This window comes from Chenopodium quinoa, unplaced genomic scaffold (genome assembly GCF_001683475.1).
Source record: "Chenopodium quinoa cultivar QQ74 unplaced genomic scaffold, ASM168347v1, whole genome shotgun sequence".
Taxonomy (NCBI): Eukaryota; Viridiplantae; Streptophyta; class Magnoliopsida; order Caryophyllales; family Amaranthaceae; genus Chenopodium; species Chenopodium quinoa.
This window is the reverse complement of record NW_018744092.1, coordinates 2084917-2103793: the sequence shown is the minus strand read 5'-3', so window position 1 is coordinate 2103793 and position 18877 is coordinate 2084917. Positions and strand designations below refer to the sequence as shown.

At 33.6% G+C, this 18877-nt stretch overlaps 2 protein-coding genes across 2 annotated transcripts; both read right to left on the bottom strand.

Annotated features, from left to right (window-relative positions):
- Window positions 1-358: 358 nt before the first annotated feature.
- On the bottom strand, window positions 359-6378 carry LOC110691817. Its single transcript, XM_021868772.1, has 5 exons — window positions 5945-6378; window positions 4920-5457; window positions 4630-4827; window positions 3952-4512; window positions 359-967 (listed from the first exon to the last, which is right to left on the bottom strand). The coding sequence occupies exons 2-5, from the start codon at window positions 5152-5154 to the stop codon at window positions 624-626; spliced, it is 1338 nt and encodes a 445-aa protein (XP_021724464.1). The 5' UTR covers window positions 5155-5457; window positions 5945-6378; the 3' UTR covers window positions 359-623.
- Window positions 6379-9145: 2767 nt separating this feature from the next.
- Window positions 9146-18874, bottom strand: LOC110691816 (mitochondrial import inner membrane translocase subunit TIM50-like). Its single transcript, XM_021868771.1, has 10 exons — window positions 18222-18874; window positions 16160-16248; window positions 13699-13735; window positions 12817-12878; window positions 12620-12739; window positions 12260-12358; window positions 12069-12164; window positions 10555-10711; window positions 10272-10374; window positions 9146-9456 (listed from the first exon to the last, which is right to left on the bottom strand). Exons 1-10 carry the CDS (start codon window positions 18469-18471, stop codon window positions 9408-9410), a joined length of 1062 nt encoding a protein of 353 aa, XP_021724463.1. The 5' UTR covers window positions 18472-18874; the 3' UTR covers window positions 9146-9407.
- Between the last annotated feature and the right edge of the window lie 3 nt (window positions 18875-18877).

The window sequence follows — 18877 nt, the reverse complement described above, 5'->3', positions numbered from 1 at the left end:
CTGCAAATGGTAACCCCCACAACGTAGCAAACAATCCTCCATATTAATTTTAATCACGGGATTTCTTTTAGATTGTTCATATTCTATGCAAATCAACAATTTATGTTCCATCTCAGTGTTATTAATTCCAGCTGCAGTACGAATTTGCAAAATTGGAACCCAGTTTTTTGGGAGTTCCATTGGTATGTTTGCCTACACCGGGCATAAGCAATTAGACATGATTCTAGTGATCAACAACAATCCAGCAATGCTAGGTAAGAAAAACCTTCACCAAAAATCTCCGATTGATGAAACTAAACTTGTTGAACTTATCAATCCAAACACATACACAATAATTCCATATTTTCTGAGCAAACTACCTCAAATAAATCGATCAGTTAATAGATTTCCATAGAGTTTGGTCGACTTTGTGAGTAGATAATCTGTATCTCTTTTAACTATATAAATTATATACACCATGAATTGATGAAGTATGGAGTACAAAACAGCAGGGACTTAAAAATGCATTTAACATGAGAATAGATGGCGCACAAAATAGCACCAAATTGTCTAAAACCTATCTAAATATGACTATAAACAACAATAAAAGAATAACGAACTATACTGCTCTTAAACAAGAAGGATCAATAATGTGATTCCCCCCACATCTCCGAAAAATACCCTTGACACTTGCCAAGGCCGTTGGCCCTCGAAACATCAGGTTGAGCCCTTTTGATTTTGAGTTTATTTGCAGGAGTGGTAGAAGAGCTGCCACGCTTAAGGTTGTGCCGGTATTCCAATACAATCTGTTCGAGTACTTCCACCTCAAACATGTTCATTTTGATTCTAGGCTTCATCTCGTCCCTCACATATGCAAAGGCCAGCTGATCTCTGTGATTGAAGGCATCTAACTCATTGAACATCAGGCATGAGAAGACATTGCTACTTACTCCGTGCTTTCGCAGTATCAAGGCTGTATCTGGCACGTCTGCAATCAACACAACCCATTTTCATACACTGCTGCTAAAACTTGTTGCCTCATCAAATGTTTTGTTATTTACATCACAAGTCAGTATAGTTTTTGACAATTTTGTTGGAACAATTAGCATGTTTTGTAAATCAAAATCAAATATGTCTATTAATTTGAGATGTACTAGTTTATACACACAACTCATAAGATAGTACTTCGCAATAAAAAGTATGCATATGAGTGTTTTAAACAAGAGGCCAAACAATCGAAAACTTATCCTTACTAAGAATCAAGTCTTATCCCTTTCTCAAAACATAATTTTTCGACCTCATATTGAACAATCTAGCATGCAACACATGATAAGCCATCTATCGGTTAATATCATCAATACATTATATACTTGTAAGTATTTATTATAATTTGTAACTTTGTAAGTATAATATATACTAATGCAACATTATTTGTCAACTTTACATGCAACAACTACCGGTTCGTTACAATATGCTCATAACCTTCAAAAACACCTGCATAATATGTTGATAGCAAAATAATTATTCATACGGAGTATTAATTTAAGCCGGTAGTTTAGCAAGGAGAATTCATCAAATAAAAGCAATCATTTATCTAATACCAAAGTGCTATCTCGTACACAAGCCTTTGGTCTTAACCACTAGGCCAAAGCCTTATTGGTTTTTGCCACCTTTCGCTATAAGTTCAAATAAAAGTAATTTTAGAAAAAAAAAAAAAAAAAGCCGAAGTTTCCTGATCTTCCATTATCTTCCATTACCAATCAGAAAGTATGGTTCCAAAATATAGCTGGCTGTGGGACTGAATTAAAGATTGAAAGAGACATTCTTTTTTTGTAGACCAAAAAGCTACAAACAGTAAAATCAAAGTGACATATCATAAGACATGAACAGATACAAGGTCCGGGCCCTCGGGCCCTCAGAAAATTTTGAAACTTGAAAATGTTGGAAACAAGTTAAAGTTTTCTGAACTCAGATCAGCTGCTCATATCATTTATCCTACCTATTATTATACTTGTATATATGTTGACAAAAGCCATGTTAAAGATCTCACTTTCATTTATTTCAATATTTCATGGTAACAAGTGTTAAATTAGCTAGACAACGACACTTCAATTTTCCCTCTTGACCATTTTCTGATGTACCATCTATATATATTCTAAAGCATATGGTATTATCATTCGTTAATAAATCCCACCCATAACCAATGAGGTCTTGGCCTAGTGGTTAAGACTAAGGGTCTGTATATAATACAACAAGTCACGAATTAGAAACCCATTACCCTTGTAACTCATTCGTACCAAAAATTATCTAAACAGACACTGATTTTACCAACTCATTAGTCAACACTGCTACAGGTGAGAAGATGGAAGAAAGATAAAAAGAACTAAAACATCCAATTTTGCTTAGAGTCATCAGTCATGTGAGTAACATCATGTCCTCAAATCCATTAACAAAAGAATTTAATAATAGATGGGGGATCTCGTGTCAAATAAATGTGGTAATTTAATGTTAAACACCTAGATCCAGCAATGCATCATCTTGTCCTTTTACAAACTATGGACAATATTAATTCATACTTCTCAATCCACAAATTAGCTAATGCAAGTCGATATGTGGACATAATACACTATTTAATTACTTCACAAAATAATGAATCATATCCAAATATTCATTATATTCCATACTAGAACATTAGTAGTCTACATACTCTTACATATATTTGGATGCTCCTGAAGCAAACTCTAAAATTTAGAAGGTAGATTCAATGACTGTCATGTTGTAATATGTGTGTGATCGAGACCACTCTAAAACTCTTGTAAGTCTATATTTAGTACTAGATGCACCCAGGTATATATATTAGACATGGATATTGATATATTGTATTAAATGCTTCCAGAAAATGATTCTCTGGATGTTTATTGTTTAATATGTTCACAAAGATGAATCAATAAAGAAATTCTAAATAAAATAATGACTTTTCCCCCTCGAATAATCTATATATTGTCGGTTTAAGCTTGTTTAACTTAAAAACGATATTGTCATTCAAATAAAAGAAAATAAAGAATAAAGAAAACGAAATTTATGTGATATAGTTATATTCTGAATATTCCAAAGGTTAAGTCAGGTCATATCGGGTTAAAAAGAACTCAAAACCGGCCCAAAACCTACATCATTGTCGGAGTGGAGGGGACTTGCACAAATGCTCATCTAGAATATATGATTACGAAGTAGATATTGGAGCAGGTAACACCAAAACAGTACTAATTAATAGTATTAATTAAGTGGGACAAAGACTTTACTGTGATTAGTACAATCATCAATCCTAAATTCCTAACCTTGCTTTATCTACATATCTAATAACACAAGGATACGCATGCAAGTTAGGTGGATATGTCCTACATAACAAGTTTACTTGTAATAGTTAGATTTCATATACACGGCTAATCCATTTTTATATATATTTAAACAAGAAAAAGTGTATCTTATACTTCAATTTTAAGCTATAAGTGATCAATTACACTCTTTTTAATTATTAGTACAAATCCTCATTGATTTTACATACTAACGCTTCCTTTAATTCTTAAACAAAAAAGTCAAAATTAGAGGTTCAAGTACACTTTACAAGTAATGTTATTAGTTTTAATTTCAAGAGACTAATTAACATTTTTCTACCACTTTAAAATTAAGGTCATAGTAAAGCAAATAAATCAATTTTTCAGATTTGAGGCTTTGTAATCGGTAATGCATGTTTTACTATGATCTTTTTATCAAACTCCATTTTATCATATCCATACATGATGCATTGTTCTACTTAAGTATATATATTTTTATCGGTTTATTTATGTTATCTTTAATATTTATTAAAAGTCAACTAGGACAAACATTCTGAAATGCATGGGATAATAAATATAAGTAGTGTAAAACTCGATAATGAACGGAAAAAAAAAATGATATAGAAAAGAAGATTGTTACCGGATAAGTAAGGTAGTTTACTAGATGACCAAGGACGTAACCCATTTTCACAATAACTTTCCATTTGTATCTTTATTCCTTCAATATCTAACCATTTTCTCCACCTCGTCGTCGCCATAGCCTCCTCCATGGTGTGTGTGAAAAACGGGTGCCTCGAAATGGCCATGTCCACATCTTCCTTGATAACAAGGGAATGAATCAAAAGCAAAGGATCAACCACAAGTTGCAATTTAGCATCCACCCAAATACTGTACTTTGCACTAGGGAAAAGCCTGTGAACAAGATACTTTGGTATCACGCCATTCATGGCTGGATTTCGATACAAGCCCTCGGATGAGACATTGACTAGCCTCCACACACCAACCTTATATTCATTCGATTCTTTCGAAATTAAGTTGTGGTTAAGAAGCCCTCTCAACGTAACATCATCAACAAACATGATGAAACAAGTGATGTCTAATGTCTTAGAACCAATTCCTTTTGGTTGCCGGATTTTATCATGATCACCAAAAATCGCGGATACTACTACCACTCCTTTGCACCTCCCCATTTCTGCTCGATCTGAAACAAAAATCATGCTATGGTATCATACAAACTCGTTTTAAAAATCAAGTCAGCTTAAACTTAAACAATATTATTGAATGTTTATTTGTTAGTCATAACATCAAGTGTACTAACCATAATCATTGATAGGAAATGGCTTAAAGAATCCACATGGGAATTCTATATTTTGTTCAAATGCATCAAAAAAATTAATCCTCTTCTCTAAGCTAAAATTCCCACCAAATGTAACAGCCTTCCCTTGCATATACCTCAAAGGCGAATCAACCTGATCTTGACAACCTCGTTGTATCTCATTGAAGAGGGATGGATAATCTATCAAACACGGAAAAACACATTCAAGTTATAGCAACAAGACGGCAAAGGGAAGATGAGTCCACCCCGAATAAATAGTGGGAAAGTTATACCTGAGAAGAAAACAGGGGAAGAACAGGACGAACGGAGTGTAGGAAGAACATGCTTGTGCTCGCCATAAGACGAAGGGTAAGAGAAGAGAGGAGATTGGATGGGATCATAGGGAGCAGCGCGGAAAAGGAGGCATTTCACGCTAGGGGAGATAGAGACATAGAAGGCAAGGATGAGCGAGGCAAAGAGGTAAAAGCAAGAGAAACAAAGCCTCTTTGATTGTAATAGTAGAGGCATCAACGTGAAGCTACAACGTCAACCTCTTCCTTGTCGAAACAGCCAAATTAATGACAATGACAAAAAGGCATCAACGAGAAGCTACAACATCAATTAACCTCCTCGTCGAAACAGGCAAATTAACGGTTAAGGCATCGACGATAAGCTACAACATCAACCTCCTTGTCACAACAGCCAAATTAAAGGTTAAGGCATCGACGAGAAGCTACAACATCAACCTCCTCTCGTTGCAACAGGCAAAGGGTTAAGGCATCGACGAGATACCTTTACAATCGAGATAACTCGAGGCTGCAGTAAGGAAACCTGCACGCAATAGTTTAACAATTCCATTACTATTGCTTCAATTACAATTGTAATCAATACTTTTGGAAAAAAAAAAAAAAAGGGTTATTAATAATCATCATTCTAGTACTATCCATAACAATTATAAAAATTCATAATTTTGTGATTTCTTTAAGAAAAAAACAATTGACCCACTTTAATCTAATACCCATAATACAAAGCAAACAAATAAACCTTTCCTCATTCTCAAGCATTATCATTCTTAACCAAAAAAACTGTTAAATTTAACACAGTTTCTTATTATGAAGATGGGAAAGAATCAAATAGAGATTGGAATTTTCGTTGTTTTTTTTATATAAGATTTAATCGTGCATGGTAATCTTAAAAAAAATAATAATCATAATCTCTCATAAAAGAAAGAAATAAAAAATCAGAAAATAAAAAAATTGGGTTTTTAATTAGCAAAAATTTAAAAAAAAAATGAGGAAAAATGGAAAAGAAGAGAAACCTGTTGATTGGTGTGAGGAGAAAACAGCAGTGGAGGTGAAGAGAGTGGCAGAGGTCGGAGAAAGTGGCCCAAATACCAGAATTGTCAGAGAAATATTCTTATAGAAAGGGATATTTTGTTTTTACTTGATTTTTTTGTTTTTGTTTCTGGCATGGAAAAATACAATTAAAACACCATTAACCCTTTTTATTTTTTGGGAGAAACTTACACCAATAAAAGTTTTTAATAGTAACACAATTTGTGTTCTAGAATTTGAGGGAATTTTCTTAAAATAAATTTGGGAAATTTATTTATTTATTTAGATTGAAAAGTAGTTCTCAGAATCACATATTGATAAATGGTCACATTGGTGGCTAATTGATTAGTGATTTTTTTTTTTCCTTTTAAAAAGAAAAAGATTGGTGAAGTCAAATATATTACTTCCATTTTTAAAGGCCTCAATTTGACTGTTATATTATTCACATATACCACTTAGACTCCTGTCAAAAAAAATATACCACTTAGGGTGTGTTCAATTCATCTGATTTTCACTTATCTGAACTTATTTAAACTTATCTGAACTTATCTGAACTTACCTGAACTTATTAAAACTTGTTTTTGTTGTAATTTGTACTTGAGTAACCCTTATCAGAACTTATTAACCTAAACTGAACTTATCTAACCTTATTACACCTGAAATAAGTGAAAATAAGATGAACAAAACATACCTTAGACTAATGTTTGTACTTGTAAATATGGATAAGGTTATAAATATTCAAGTAAGTAAATTATACTTGTTGATGAAATAATGCTGTACATCATTGGTCAAATTCTTGACATAAATTTCGATCGAACTGGAGCACTGACAAAAAACATAGGGAGTAGAAATTACAAAGCCTAATACCAACATGAATTCATTACAACCTTTTGAGGAATTACAGGTGAACAAATCTAGCATGAGTTCAAACTGTCGAGGGTTTGGCTATGGGATATGGGCTATGGACTATGGTTTTGTTTGGCATTTGACTTGAGGTTGATTGTGAATTGGGCTCATGAAGTAGGCATAATGTTATCACAAATTTTCATATGGCTGGTCACACGGTATAGCCGGGGTTACTTATTAAGAGGTTATTCAGTCGGTCATGGGTTATTCGGTCAGGGGTTACTTATTCAGGGGGTTACTCGATCGGTCAGGGGTTACGCTCATACAGAAAACGCGCTAATCGACTAAGTTACCCCAAAATAAGTAACTCATGACCGACTGAGTAACCATAAATAAGTAACCCCTTAATAAGTAACCCCGGCCACACGGTGTAGGGTGTGGCCAACCACACAAAAAAAGTACCGTAATGTATAATGTCTATTAAAAAAGAAATGTTGTATAATACTTCCACCGTTTCCTTTTTTTTTTTTTTTTTTTTGGAAACAAATCAATTCATTAATCAAAAGCCATACAACATCTACAAATGAAATCTAAATCAACAAACACATAAATTTGAATCAAATAAGGGTTTTCTTTATCAAAGCTACGATCTTTGAATAGATTTTGCATGGTGGTACATCTCTCGCATACATCGCTGGAATATACAGCCTTTTTGGAGAGACAGTCTAACGATTTGTTGTAGCCGTAAGAATGGTTTTCATCTGATTCACTTGAACGCTTTTGAAGATTTGACAACCGTTGCGATCCCGGATAACTCTTTACCAACGAACTAATAATAGGGAAAAAGATGATTACCTTTTTAATAAACCCTAGCACACAATAAAACCCCAAACAAAAATAAACAACTAAACTAACAAAAACTAATGATTCCGCCATAGGGAGACGGACGAACATCTACACTACTCGTGTAGATTTATTGAAATCTAAATTGCAAAACTAAAGAAAATACTTCCTCTTTCTTTATACTTACAACACTTCTCTTTTCACGCTTGTCAATGTACTATTTCAATCGTCAACATCTTTAATTACCAATGTGTAAAAATTATAAAAATTTGATATTATGAAAGTATAAAATCGAGACGAGTAAAACAAGATCTCACTTAACTATATTTTTCCTAACTTATAAATCACCAAGGTTAGTCAAAGTGAGATATGTGAATTGTGTTAAAGTCAAACTGTTGCAAGTAAAGAAAAACGAAGAAGTACTATTATGTGAAACAAGACATTCAAAACATGTAAATTTACTTTTGACAACCATTTAAGAAATTTTATTTACAATACCTAACTTTTTCACTATTAAATCAACTACAACAACCATTTCTTATAACTTTATAAGTTATCGAAGTAATGTCAAGTATCCTATCATTCAATATCTTTGAATTGTACTCTCCTTCCCATTTGGCCATTTCCCAACTCCCTTGGTACTGTATTTCTTTGCAATTTGGTTTGGCTTAGATTGTTGGGGTTTATAATATTGAAATCAAACCGCAAAAAATTTAATGCAACTTTTGACTAAAATCTTTTACAAAAAAGTTGTTAGTATGCTTGTCAGCTTGTGAATGCAGTGTTTTGAACTTCAGTGTTATAGGATTGAAGATTTGAAGGTGACACTTTAAAAAAAATAAATAAATAAATAAAATAAAAAAATCTAGTGACATTGAATCTATATTGTAATACTCCATGTTATAAATATCGTTTATTAAGACAATATAGTATTAATTAACTTGGATAGGTTACCTACAAAACCGCATCAACCAAATTTGTATTGTGCGGATTGGGGTGCCCATATATTAAACCACATTTTTGTGTTTAGGCTTTGAGTTATGACCTACATAGCCAACCATTGAATCAATAATTATATTATACAAATATACGAAATGTATAATTGATTAATTTCTCTCCATTTCTCAAACTATATTATCGATCACTGATCATAATACGAAAAATATATGTGAAAAATACAATTTTTTTAAATAGAAATTGAACCAAAATGATTAAATGATGTTGGTTGCACCTTGGACAATCACTGCGAAAAACCGCAGACTTCTGTCAATTGAACTTCTATCCTTAACATTCATTTAGAAGTTAAATTAGTTGAGAGATTTTTAAGAACCTCAATCAACATAATTTCAATCACCTCAATCCCTCCTCTTTGCCTTGCTTCCTCAGATTAAACCAAACGACTCCGAAGACTCAGAAATTGTAATGTTCCATCGCAACATTGTGGAATCTACAGATTCAAAAGTTGAAACCTGTAATTTAATGTTCAAGAGAAACCGAAGCCTGCAATTTTGTTTTCCTTATTATTTCAGGAAGTAAATTAGCTGTAATGTTAAGATCATTCTGAACAAAAGATTTATACTCTATAGATTGAAAACTGTTATCAGGTTCAGTAAGAACAAGATTTACAAACTACTCAGCAAATCCTCGAGCTGTCAAACATGTGCATCCATATTTTAATGCCAAGCAGCAAATTTGAGAGAAGTATTGCTTAACCAGCCTCTAGTAAATAATAACATTCTATGGGAAGCACCGTTGCTTCTATGAATGGCGGCCCCAAGGGAAGGTATTTTGTTTCTTTCCAATCTGCCTGCAACATCATTAATAATTCATTAGGAGCACAGAGCATAAGTTGCAGGGAACACTATCGTAAAGTCGTCATCATAATGACCTTCATTAATCTCCATAGAGGGCTACAATGATCTGATGAACACAGCGAAGGATTCAAATATTTCAAACAACAATGCAAGTTGAAAGGTGGAACAGTTGTCGCCAGGTGGACTATAAATTAAAGGAAATGTTTTATTTTTTACTAGGTTAAGTCCAGTGCAATGCACGGTTATTAACTTATTAAATAATTATTATGAAAATAACTTTACAAAGAAAGGTAAAAAATTTAATAAATCGACTCATCAAGTATTAAAAGTATGAAAAAAATCCTTTAACAAAAAAGTATGAATAAAATATACAATATTAAAATAGTAAAAAAAAAATTAATTAAATGGTTTTAATAGACAATTTGATATTTTAGGAAGTTTAGTTTAGATTTTATATAAAGTGAATGTCATTAATTAGATACAAACCTTCTTTTTGTATGACAATGAAAATTATTTAAGCAAGTAAATTTGGAGGGAAAATTTAAAATAATATGTCGTCAAGTGTCATTTTTAGTTTTGCTTTTAGTAGTATGTAATAGATTCTACCCTTTGCATTGTACTCTTTAGAAAAACAGCTGACATATTTGACATGATGCATGGGTATGCAAGCACGCCTACGTATGAGCAGAGGCAGTGGAATGTGCATCTTATTTGATGTGAGAAAATCACCTTAGACATCAACTGCATTCCTATAAGCTGATACTCATATACAGTAGTTTACTAATGTTCAAGGTGAAGTTACTATTACCTTTGATACTCTCTAGAACGATTAATGAATTCACTTGCAACATCCTTCCCTTGGTATGACGCCAAAACTGGTCTTATATCAGCAGGTTTTTGAACACCGACGTCTGTTCAGTTACAAAGATAAAAAATAAAATAAATCAGTGTGTCAGAGAGAGAGAGAGAGAGAGAGAGAGAGAGAGAGTGAACAGCTAATCGTAATTTGTAACCACTCTGAAAAATGCATTGCTACAAATTCTATACTGGAAAATGTGACAAGAAGCTGATATAGCCTGACAGGTACTCACATTCAAGAAATGGAATAAGATCAATCAATGTCGTATCATCAGCTTCTTTTTTCCAAGGTTTGATAGAAACACAATTTTCAGGCTGAAGGCAAGTCTCTAGTGCATGTGCACTCACATAGATAACCCTTGAAGGATCCCTATTTAGCTTGGAGAGATCCTGCATAGTTGTGACAAAAGACAGATGACAAAAAGCCATATTCATTATCTTAAATGAATGACATGGGAGGATAAACCATGTACAACAGATCCCAATGCCAACAGCAAAAAAAATTTGACAGCAGATCTTGGAACATGAATTAAAGTTACAGGACAAATGGGAAATTACCACAGGTACAAGTTACTGTAGAGGATACGTTTCAAACCACGCTTAAAAAATTACGCACTCTGTATTTCAAAATTTCAAACTAACTAATCTATAATCTCAATAAATCAACACTAATAAAAACTATCAGGCACCTTACAAAAGAGAATGGTCTTCTCAACTTAGATACAGTCTTTATTATGGACGAGTAGAGAGGGTACTGTAGCCAAGCTTTCAAGCAGAGCTCCTATGCTCTCCTATCTAAAAATCAGAATGCGAACATATCTTTTCAATATGATATAAAAGTGGTAAAAACTATTGGCTTGAGCCAAGGTCCCAAGGGCAAGGCCTGAAAATACAGCCAAAAATGAAATCACACCACAGAAAAGTCGCTGTGGATAAAAGAATATGAAGACACAACTATAGCATCAATATTGCTACACTTTGTCTAAAGAGTCTCCCTTCCAGAATGGCTTAGGTGGAAGAGGGTTAATGTATATGCAGCAATACCCTAGCGAACAGAAAGCTGTTTCTGCAAGACCCTTGGTCTGTAATTGATTGTCTGTATCATAACAAAATAAGAACAATCTGAGACATTCTGATTAATCCAATATAATCTAAAGCCAAGTAATAGTCGATCTTACGCCTTAAATGACAATGGACTAAGATGCATAACATGCAAAGGCATATACACTCAAAAATCTCATAGTCTAATAGTCTATTTAGTATATTTATCAATCTTCATTACAATCATGCAGTAGCAGAATCATCATACTTAGGGTGACCAGTTCTGTTTCACCACTTCATAAAAAGTTCTTGGTCTGGTGTTTAATGCAAAACATCAAGTAAAACAAAGTTGACGGTCCTTTGCATATTATGACCAATTAAAGAAAGATTTATTAAGCCAAATATCTATAATACCGTATATACCCATCCACTCACTCTTTAAATGCTAGCAAATGCTTTTTATCACAGACCTTGATTTCAAGTCATTTGGCATCATGATTAACCAAACTGTTAACTAGCTACGATAAATTCTCTATGTGATTGCTAAATAGGAGAATGGGCAACAAGCAGAAAGCCTCATAACTCCATAGATCTCCCCAAAATCAATATACCCAAAGAGAAAAAAGAGCCCTCATTTGAGGTCTTTCGTCACTTTGGAAACAGTAGAACAAGGAAAATAGAACGGTAAAAGTTAGCAAATACAAACCCGGAAATGCTTTCCATCCTGATATTTTGTGGCGGCCCTTCCCAGAACATGATGCACACCTTTTTCCATGAGCTTCGCATATATGTTATCCTCCAGCTGAACAAGCCATAATAACAAATTTAACAAAGTGATATGAGTCAAATGGTATCAGGTAGTATTTGAAGTTTTGAACTATGAAGTTCAGTACATACCACTTTATCGGTATAGACAACTATCTCATAAATTTGAGTCATGTGCTTCAAGAAAGCATCCAGTCCTGGTCTCTTAAAAGTAGACCAACCTGTCTCACGCTTTAGATAGAAACGAGAACAAATATAATCAGAAGATCTGGTAACAATTTCATATTGCACTGTTGTCGATTGTAATTTAGAAGCCAATACACAATTTTATTTATCTATATCAAGAGAAAAATAGTAAGGGAGCATAATGAATGATCGCCAGAAGAAAAAGACGTCTGAAATATTAAGAAATATCCAAATCAAATAACATAGTAAAGTGGATGCTGGAACATCAGGGGACACCAATGCTTAAAATAGTAACATATCACTCACCTTCCAGTCATGAAGAATTAATGTCTCACTAAGATCCAAAACAAGTGTGAAAACTCTAAACTGCTCGTCTTCTTTAATCAAGTTAGGGAGAAGTTTATCATAATTAGGTTCAGCAAACTCCTGGAAGAATTTATAGATAATTAAGCCACCAAAGGAGCAAGAGTAATAATATGGATATGGAAAAATCATAGATTTACCTGTATATGTCCTTCAGTTAAGCGCCTCACATCCAGGTAAAGATCAACAGCTTTAGAAGGAACTAACAAGATGAATATGAAAGAATAAATTTATGAGGGGACAGATAATATTGTAATAGATGATAGACAAACTGAAATTAAATTACACATTTCAATGAACTAGCACAATTTCTGGTATGCACAGAGTAGAACAATTCTAACTACTGGAAAATTGGAAATCGATTCGAAGATAAAAAAAAATTTCACAAGAAAGCTTACTATTAGAAGAGAGAAAAAGTCGCCGGCAAAAATTAGAATTTGGCCTCAACAATTCTTATACAGGACGTAGATTGGTATGATGACAAGAGTTTTTAACTCACGCCAGTTTTTGCATGTCAATAAAAGTCAAATTAAGATTTACTATTTCATCAGCAGCATATAGAAAATTAGCAATGACTACTTGTTAAGACAAGTTCATTTAAGAATTATAGGGCAATTTATTACAATTCAAAGATGAAATAGAATCATGCTTCCTCATCTACTTCTCTACATATCAGCTCACATCTGAAGAGAGTAAAGAGTTCCAATGGGAAGAAACACCCTACCTCAAAGCAATTGTTATCATATTTTAGATAAACCACAAAGTTATACCGACTTCTGGAAATAACGTCCATCTAATATTAATGAAAGATATTTTTTTTTCCCCGCTAATTGAGGTACTGATTTACTGAAAACATTGAATAAACAATCAACTACAGAAGAATAAATTTTCCTATTTTAGCTTTTCACTGATGGCTCGTGGATGCCTGGGAGATCAAGCGAGGGAAGCAATGTCAAACTGAAGGAAATAATAGACCATCAAAGGAGAAAAGGGAAGCAGGGATGAGTAGGAGGCAGATCTACCTGTCATAACAGCGGAATAGACCAGATGCGGGAGAGTCTGACATACAAATAAGAAATGTCAGTGCTACAACATAAAAATTGGAACGGGCACAACATGAAATCAAAATATAAGGAGGAAATTTTTAGGAATTAGGAGTACTTAGAGCGCCACACAAATGTGCCTCATTGGTTCAAATTTGAGTAGCCACATTGGTTTCATAATATAAAAGGCTATACTGAATTACTGATCTATGTATACAATTAATACAGCATATCAATGAAGCAGAATTTACCATGGGTCCAACAGGCAAACAATTTTAAGCCTATGTTCAAGATTATGGACACAATATCCATCTGTAACAGCTGGTCGACTGTATTTATGTGACAAACTGACAATCCATGCCCAAGCCGTGACAAGATATGAACAAAATAGTAAATTTAAGTAAAGAGACAATGTGCATATTATTAATTTTATTACCAGGTGGCAGTATAGCAGGTTCAGTTGGGAAAAAATCTAGTAAGTTTATGTTCCATATCTAGTAAAAAATGAATCTCCAATACAAAAAATTGAACCTCAAATGTGCACACTCTAATTATAAATCTAATTTGTATTTCAGATTATGGTATGTGATTTCACTATATGTGCTTGAAGACTCAAAACCTGCACGGAAAAATTCCTAGATCTGCCACTGTCACTAAATTATCTTTGAGTGTGTTCTCATAAAACGAATCTACCATTGCCAGTTTTGCAGTCTGTCATAGCTTAACCATAAGAGAATCTGTCTCCAAATTTCAGCAGACATACGACATTGATAGAATAGGTGATGATGCTCTCCATATCCTGAATGCATAGGACACAAAGGGCATCACATTGAATCAATACTTTGATAATCTACCCTGTGTAGCCAAGCAATACAATCAATTGAAATCATTGGTTTTGAGTGGAGCACTAAATTTTATGATTGTCATTGATGTTTATAGTTTACTCTTACCTGATTATTTGTTGACTTGGGGTAATTTGTGTTCGCTGTTTTTGAGTTCTGATGCTAAATTGCTGCTGGAAGGATTCTTACAATATGGCAACTAAGGGTAGTGGGAGAGTTGTTATAATTGCCTCTCTATGCCAAGCCCTTGCCCTTGATCAAGAGTTTCAATGCTTTATGGATGAAAGAATTGATGGTGCTAGTTGTCGACTCTGCCTCCTCAAAGTGGAGGGCTCTAGCAATTTACTTCCTCTTGTAGATTTTCTGTTGTCAAAGTGTGTCAACTCCTCGGGGGTTGATTACTTTAATCTATCCAGCCACACCATAACATAACACTCAAGAACGAATTGTACTTGACTCAGCGCCTTCTTTGGCTATGATCCCACTGCCTTTCAACAGGTGTTCAATTTGTCACCTGTGAAGAAGAACAATGCATGTATGTCCAAGTTGAAAGCGATTGCAACTAAAAAGGCCAATGATCTTAGACAAATGATGATTGCATTGCTCCTTGCAATCATTTCCTGGTTGTCCCCACCTCCAATGGGCAACATTCAGTGTATGTCTATCCTATTTGTTGAGAAATTGGAGAAGGTGAATCACCATACTTGGGAGCGACTCTCTTAGCCTACCTCAGTACCTCTACCACGGGTTGCAGACATGGAACGGTGGTTTTAATAAAACAGTCAAAGGCAAGGCAACACAGAGATTTTTTTGGTAAGACATGATCAAGTCAATTATGATACCTTTGTTTTTAAAATCCACAATTTTTTTTTATAAAAAATTATTAGTTCTTTGACAGTTTTTATTTTTTTATTTATTTTTAATATGCATTCCTAGATTGCGGCATGCTGTTGCAATTGCGCTTCAAGTGTTTCTTTTTCTTCGATTGTGAAGGCAGTGTATCCGCAATCTAACAACTGCAAATCCCAGTACATGGTATTATTAAGTATCTAAGTTTTTTTGATGATGATCTTTCAAATGATGAAAGTTACTTTTCTTTTGATACAAATCGTTCTTTAAAAAAAAAAAAAAAAAAAGTAAGAAGGCCCTATCTTTTTTTTTTTTTTTTTTTTTTTTTTTTTTTTTTTTCACTTAATACATGAACTGCTCACAATCTACAACCCTGAGTTATTGCATGTTTGAATGGATTGCTTCCGATGTTCGACTTAGTCAAATGTTTTACTCTTTGTAGTTCAGCTTCTAAGAGACCCACTGAAATAGAATTCTGAATTCCTTTTTAAATAGGATATTGAATGGTTTGTCTAATGAATCATCAATGTTGCTTGATCCTTTATTGAATAGGAGATTATGTTTTGCGTTGACAAATATCAGGCAAAATTGATTTTATTAAAAAAAAAAAAAGAAAAAAGAAAAAATAGAGGGCCTTACACCCACTTCAGCACATCCAATATTCAATAATTCGACAATCATTCATACACTAAAATCAAGAAGCATCAAACATTTCCGCTAAAATTCATTAAACAATAATGGGAACTTACTTCAATACTCATAGAATAATCTACCATGGGATGATTAATTGAAGATCGAAAGGCCTTGGTCTTCTCGTCTACTTCTTCAGCAGTATATGCTACACCAGTGAAAATAAAGCTAACTCGATTAAATGATGTTCAAATCTAAAAAACTAATTGGTACTAGTAGTTTATACAATATAAAAATGATAATTTAATAGATCATTTTGAGTTTTGAGATGCTAAACATAAGAAGTGCAACCCAGACACAGGAATGACAACATTACTTTATATGGAATTAGTCTACGCATATTACAGGCAAGAAATTAAAGTATCTAAACCCACATGATTAGCCTTCTTGTCATAATATTTAAAAAGCCGTGCTACTAATTTCCCATTTAAGTTGATTACATATCATTGTGGCTTGCTTAGCTAATCTCAATCAATTAAGGTATTCCACGTAGATTCATAAATCTAAATATAGAGAAAGCCATACACTCCCACATTCAAATTTTGGTAGTAACCTTGGGTTGTGAGTGTTGAAGAGCATACAACCTCAAAATCTAAAGGACACAGAAAACTACTCACTTGTACGAGTTGTACCCCAAATATGAAAACAACAAGCACAACCTACTATTTTCTAGCAAAGAGACAAATATTGTAACGTGCAAGTACAAAATGCACACACACTCCAGTGTTTAAATAGAAAACAAGAAGCATAATGATTTGCAGACTCGCTAGCAAATTGGCATGTATTGTGATCATACAAAATACAAAACACACTCATTCCCTGTAGAGCTCTGCACAAACAGAGTACCTACTATAATTACCAATCCACGTTAAAATGGGATGCCGATAGAATAAGATAAGCATATGATGGATAGCATTAACATGTTTGCTTCCAAAAGCATTTGCTTGCATAATTACATACTAATCACACCTAACCATTCATTTGATATTAAGTTAATACATCTTTTCCATCACGAACATGAATTAAGGGTCAAACAAACAATATATTTATAACTTAAGCAAAAATACCCCCTTACATAAGCTCCTCCAACCAGATAGATTGGAAATATTTACATAGTAGTTGATTGTAATTGATCTCACAGTTGTCTTCTGCTTAAGTAACTGCCATTGGTCTACCCTATTACACTAACAACCTGTTTGATAAATGTTAATAAATGGCAATGATGCGGATTAATTGAAGTGTGATTTTGCAAGAAAAGTATCACCTTAAGGTAACGCAAACTCATCTCCAAACTAGTGTTTTTCTTCCAAAATTTCCAATACTACCTAGTGCCACCCCTCAAGTGCCGAAGTGTTACTGGACGGTAAAAAAATCTATGACGAAAAAGAGACTTCTTGAGTTCTTGTCTTTTTCAGTTTGACTTTTTACACTATTTACATATTAAAAGGTATTGTATATGTCATTGAATTCATCATAGACTCACAAATGTATATATTCATAAGGTCATTTTTATTTATTTTTTTACATTTTTTTTACTAATAGACAATGAACGTATTACTTGTCAAAATTGTGTCTCGACAAATGTGCCTGGTCAAACTACACTTTAATTAAACAGAGAGTGATTTATTGGCACAAGACTTCCCAAACAAAAATTCATAAAAATTCACTTTCATTACTGCCCTACATTAACATCAATCATAGAGGCCATCAGTCGAACCCCCAACTCAATTGGCTATGGAATTCAAACTTGGCTTCTTGCCAACTTCAACAATTAATCCGGAGTAATTTTTTTCTTTTTTTTTTTTTTCCAAATGTTGAACTCTATTTTATTAGAATGTTAAAAAAAAAAAAAAAAAATTAATAAAAAAAAACTTGGTATATGATACCAATACATACTTGGAGAGTAATCGTAATTATAAATATAGTAAATCACTATTCACATCAAATTTCCAACAAAAAAGGATTAATTATTTCTCTGATTTAAGAACAATTAAGAACAAACATTATAAAAAAACCGATTAATAATTTCAGCAATTCAATCACACAATAAACAGAAAAAACACAATGAATCACAAATTAAGAAACAAACAGAGAGCGAGGAGAGAGAGAGAGAGAGTTGACCATAAGTAGCGTAACCGGCGGTAGAAAAAGCTCCGACAAGAGCGGCAGCAACAGAGAACTTAAGAAGAGAGAGAAATCGAGATTTAGGAGGCGTAGAATTAGGAGAGAGAATGGGATCAGAGAAGGTTGACGAAGAAGAACAGTAACGAGCGAATGGCGTAGAAATAGACGAAGAAGAAGGAGATCGTTTGGAGTTGTTGATTAGGGTTAACAGAGAAGATCGTCTGACGCTTCGTAGTAGCGTCGCCATTGATATGGAGCTTGGCAAGGTAAAGAAGAGAGTTGGCAGCTGCAGGTTTTGAGGGGAAGGAGACAAAGAGAAGAGGGTTTTGCAGGGGTTTTTGTTTGGGATGTCGTAGTCTCCGTCTTCCCTCTTTTGAGTTTTGACAGGTGTGTGACTAAACTAGGGAGAGTATGGTAAAACCCCCACGGAAATATTATTATACGGAGTACTTTGTAATATTGATTTATAAATTACATAAATAAATTGGTAATATAGACCGCGGACTCGAGGAGGCATATATCGTATTTGCACTAACTTGTCATCAAAACTCATTTTTAGTAATTGAAAAATTGTTAAGTTTTTTTATTTTTCTTTTTCTTATCTCTGTAGCAGTAATAGGATCAGAGGATATTTTTTTTTATAATAATAATAA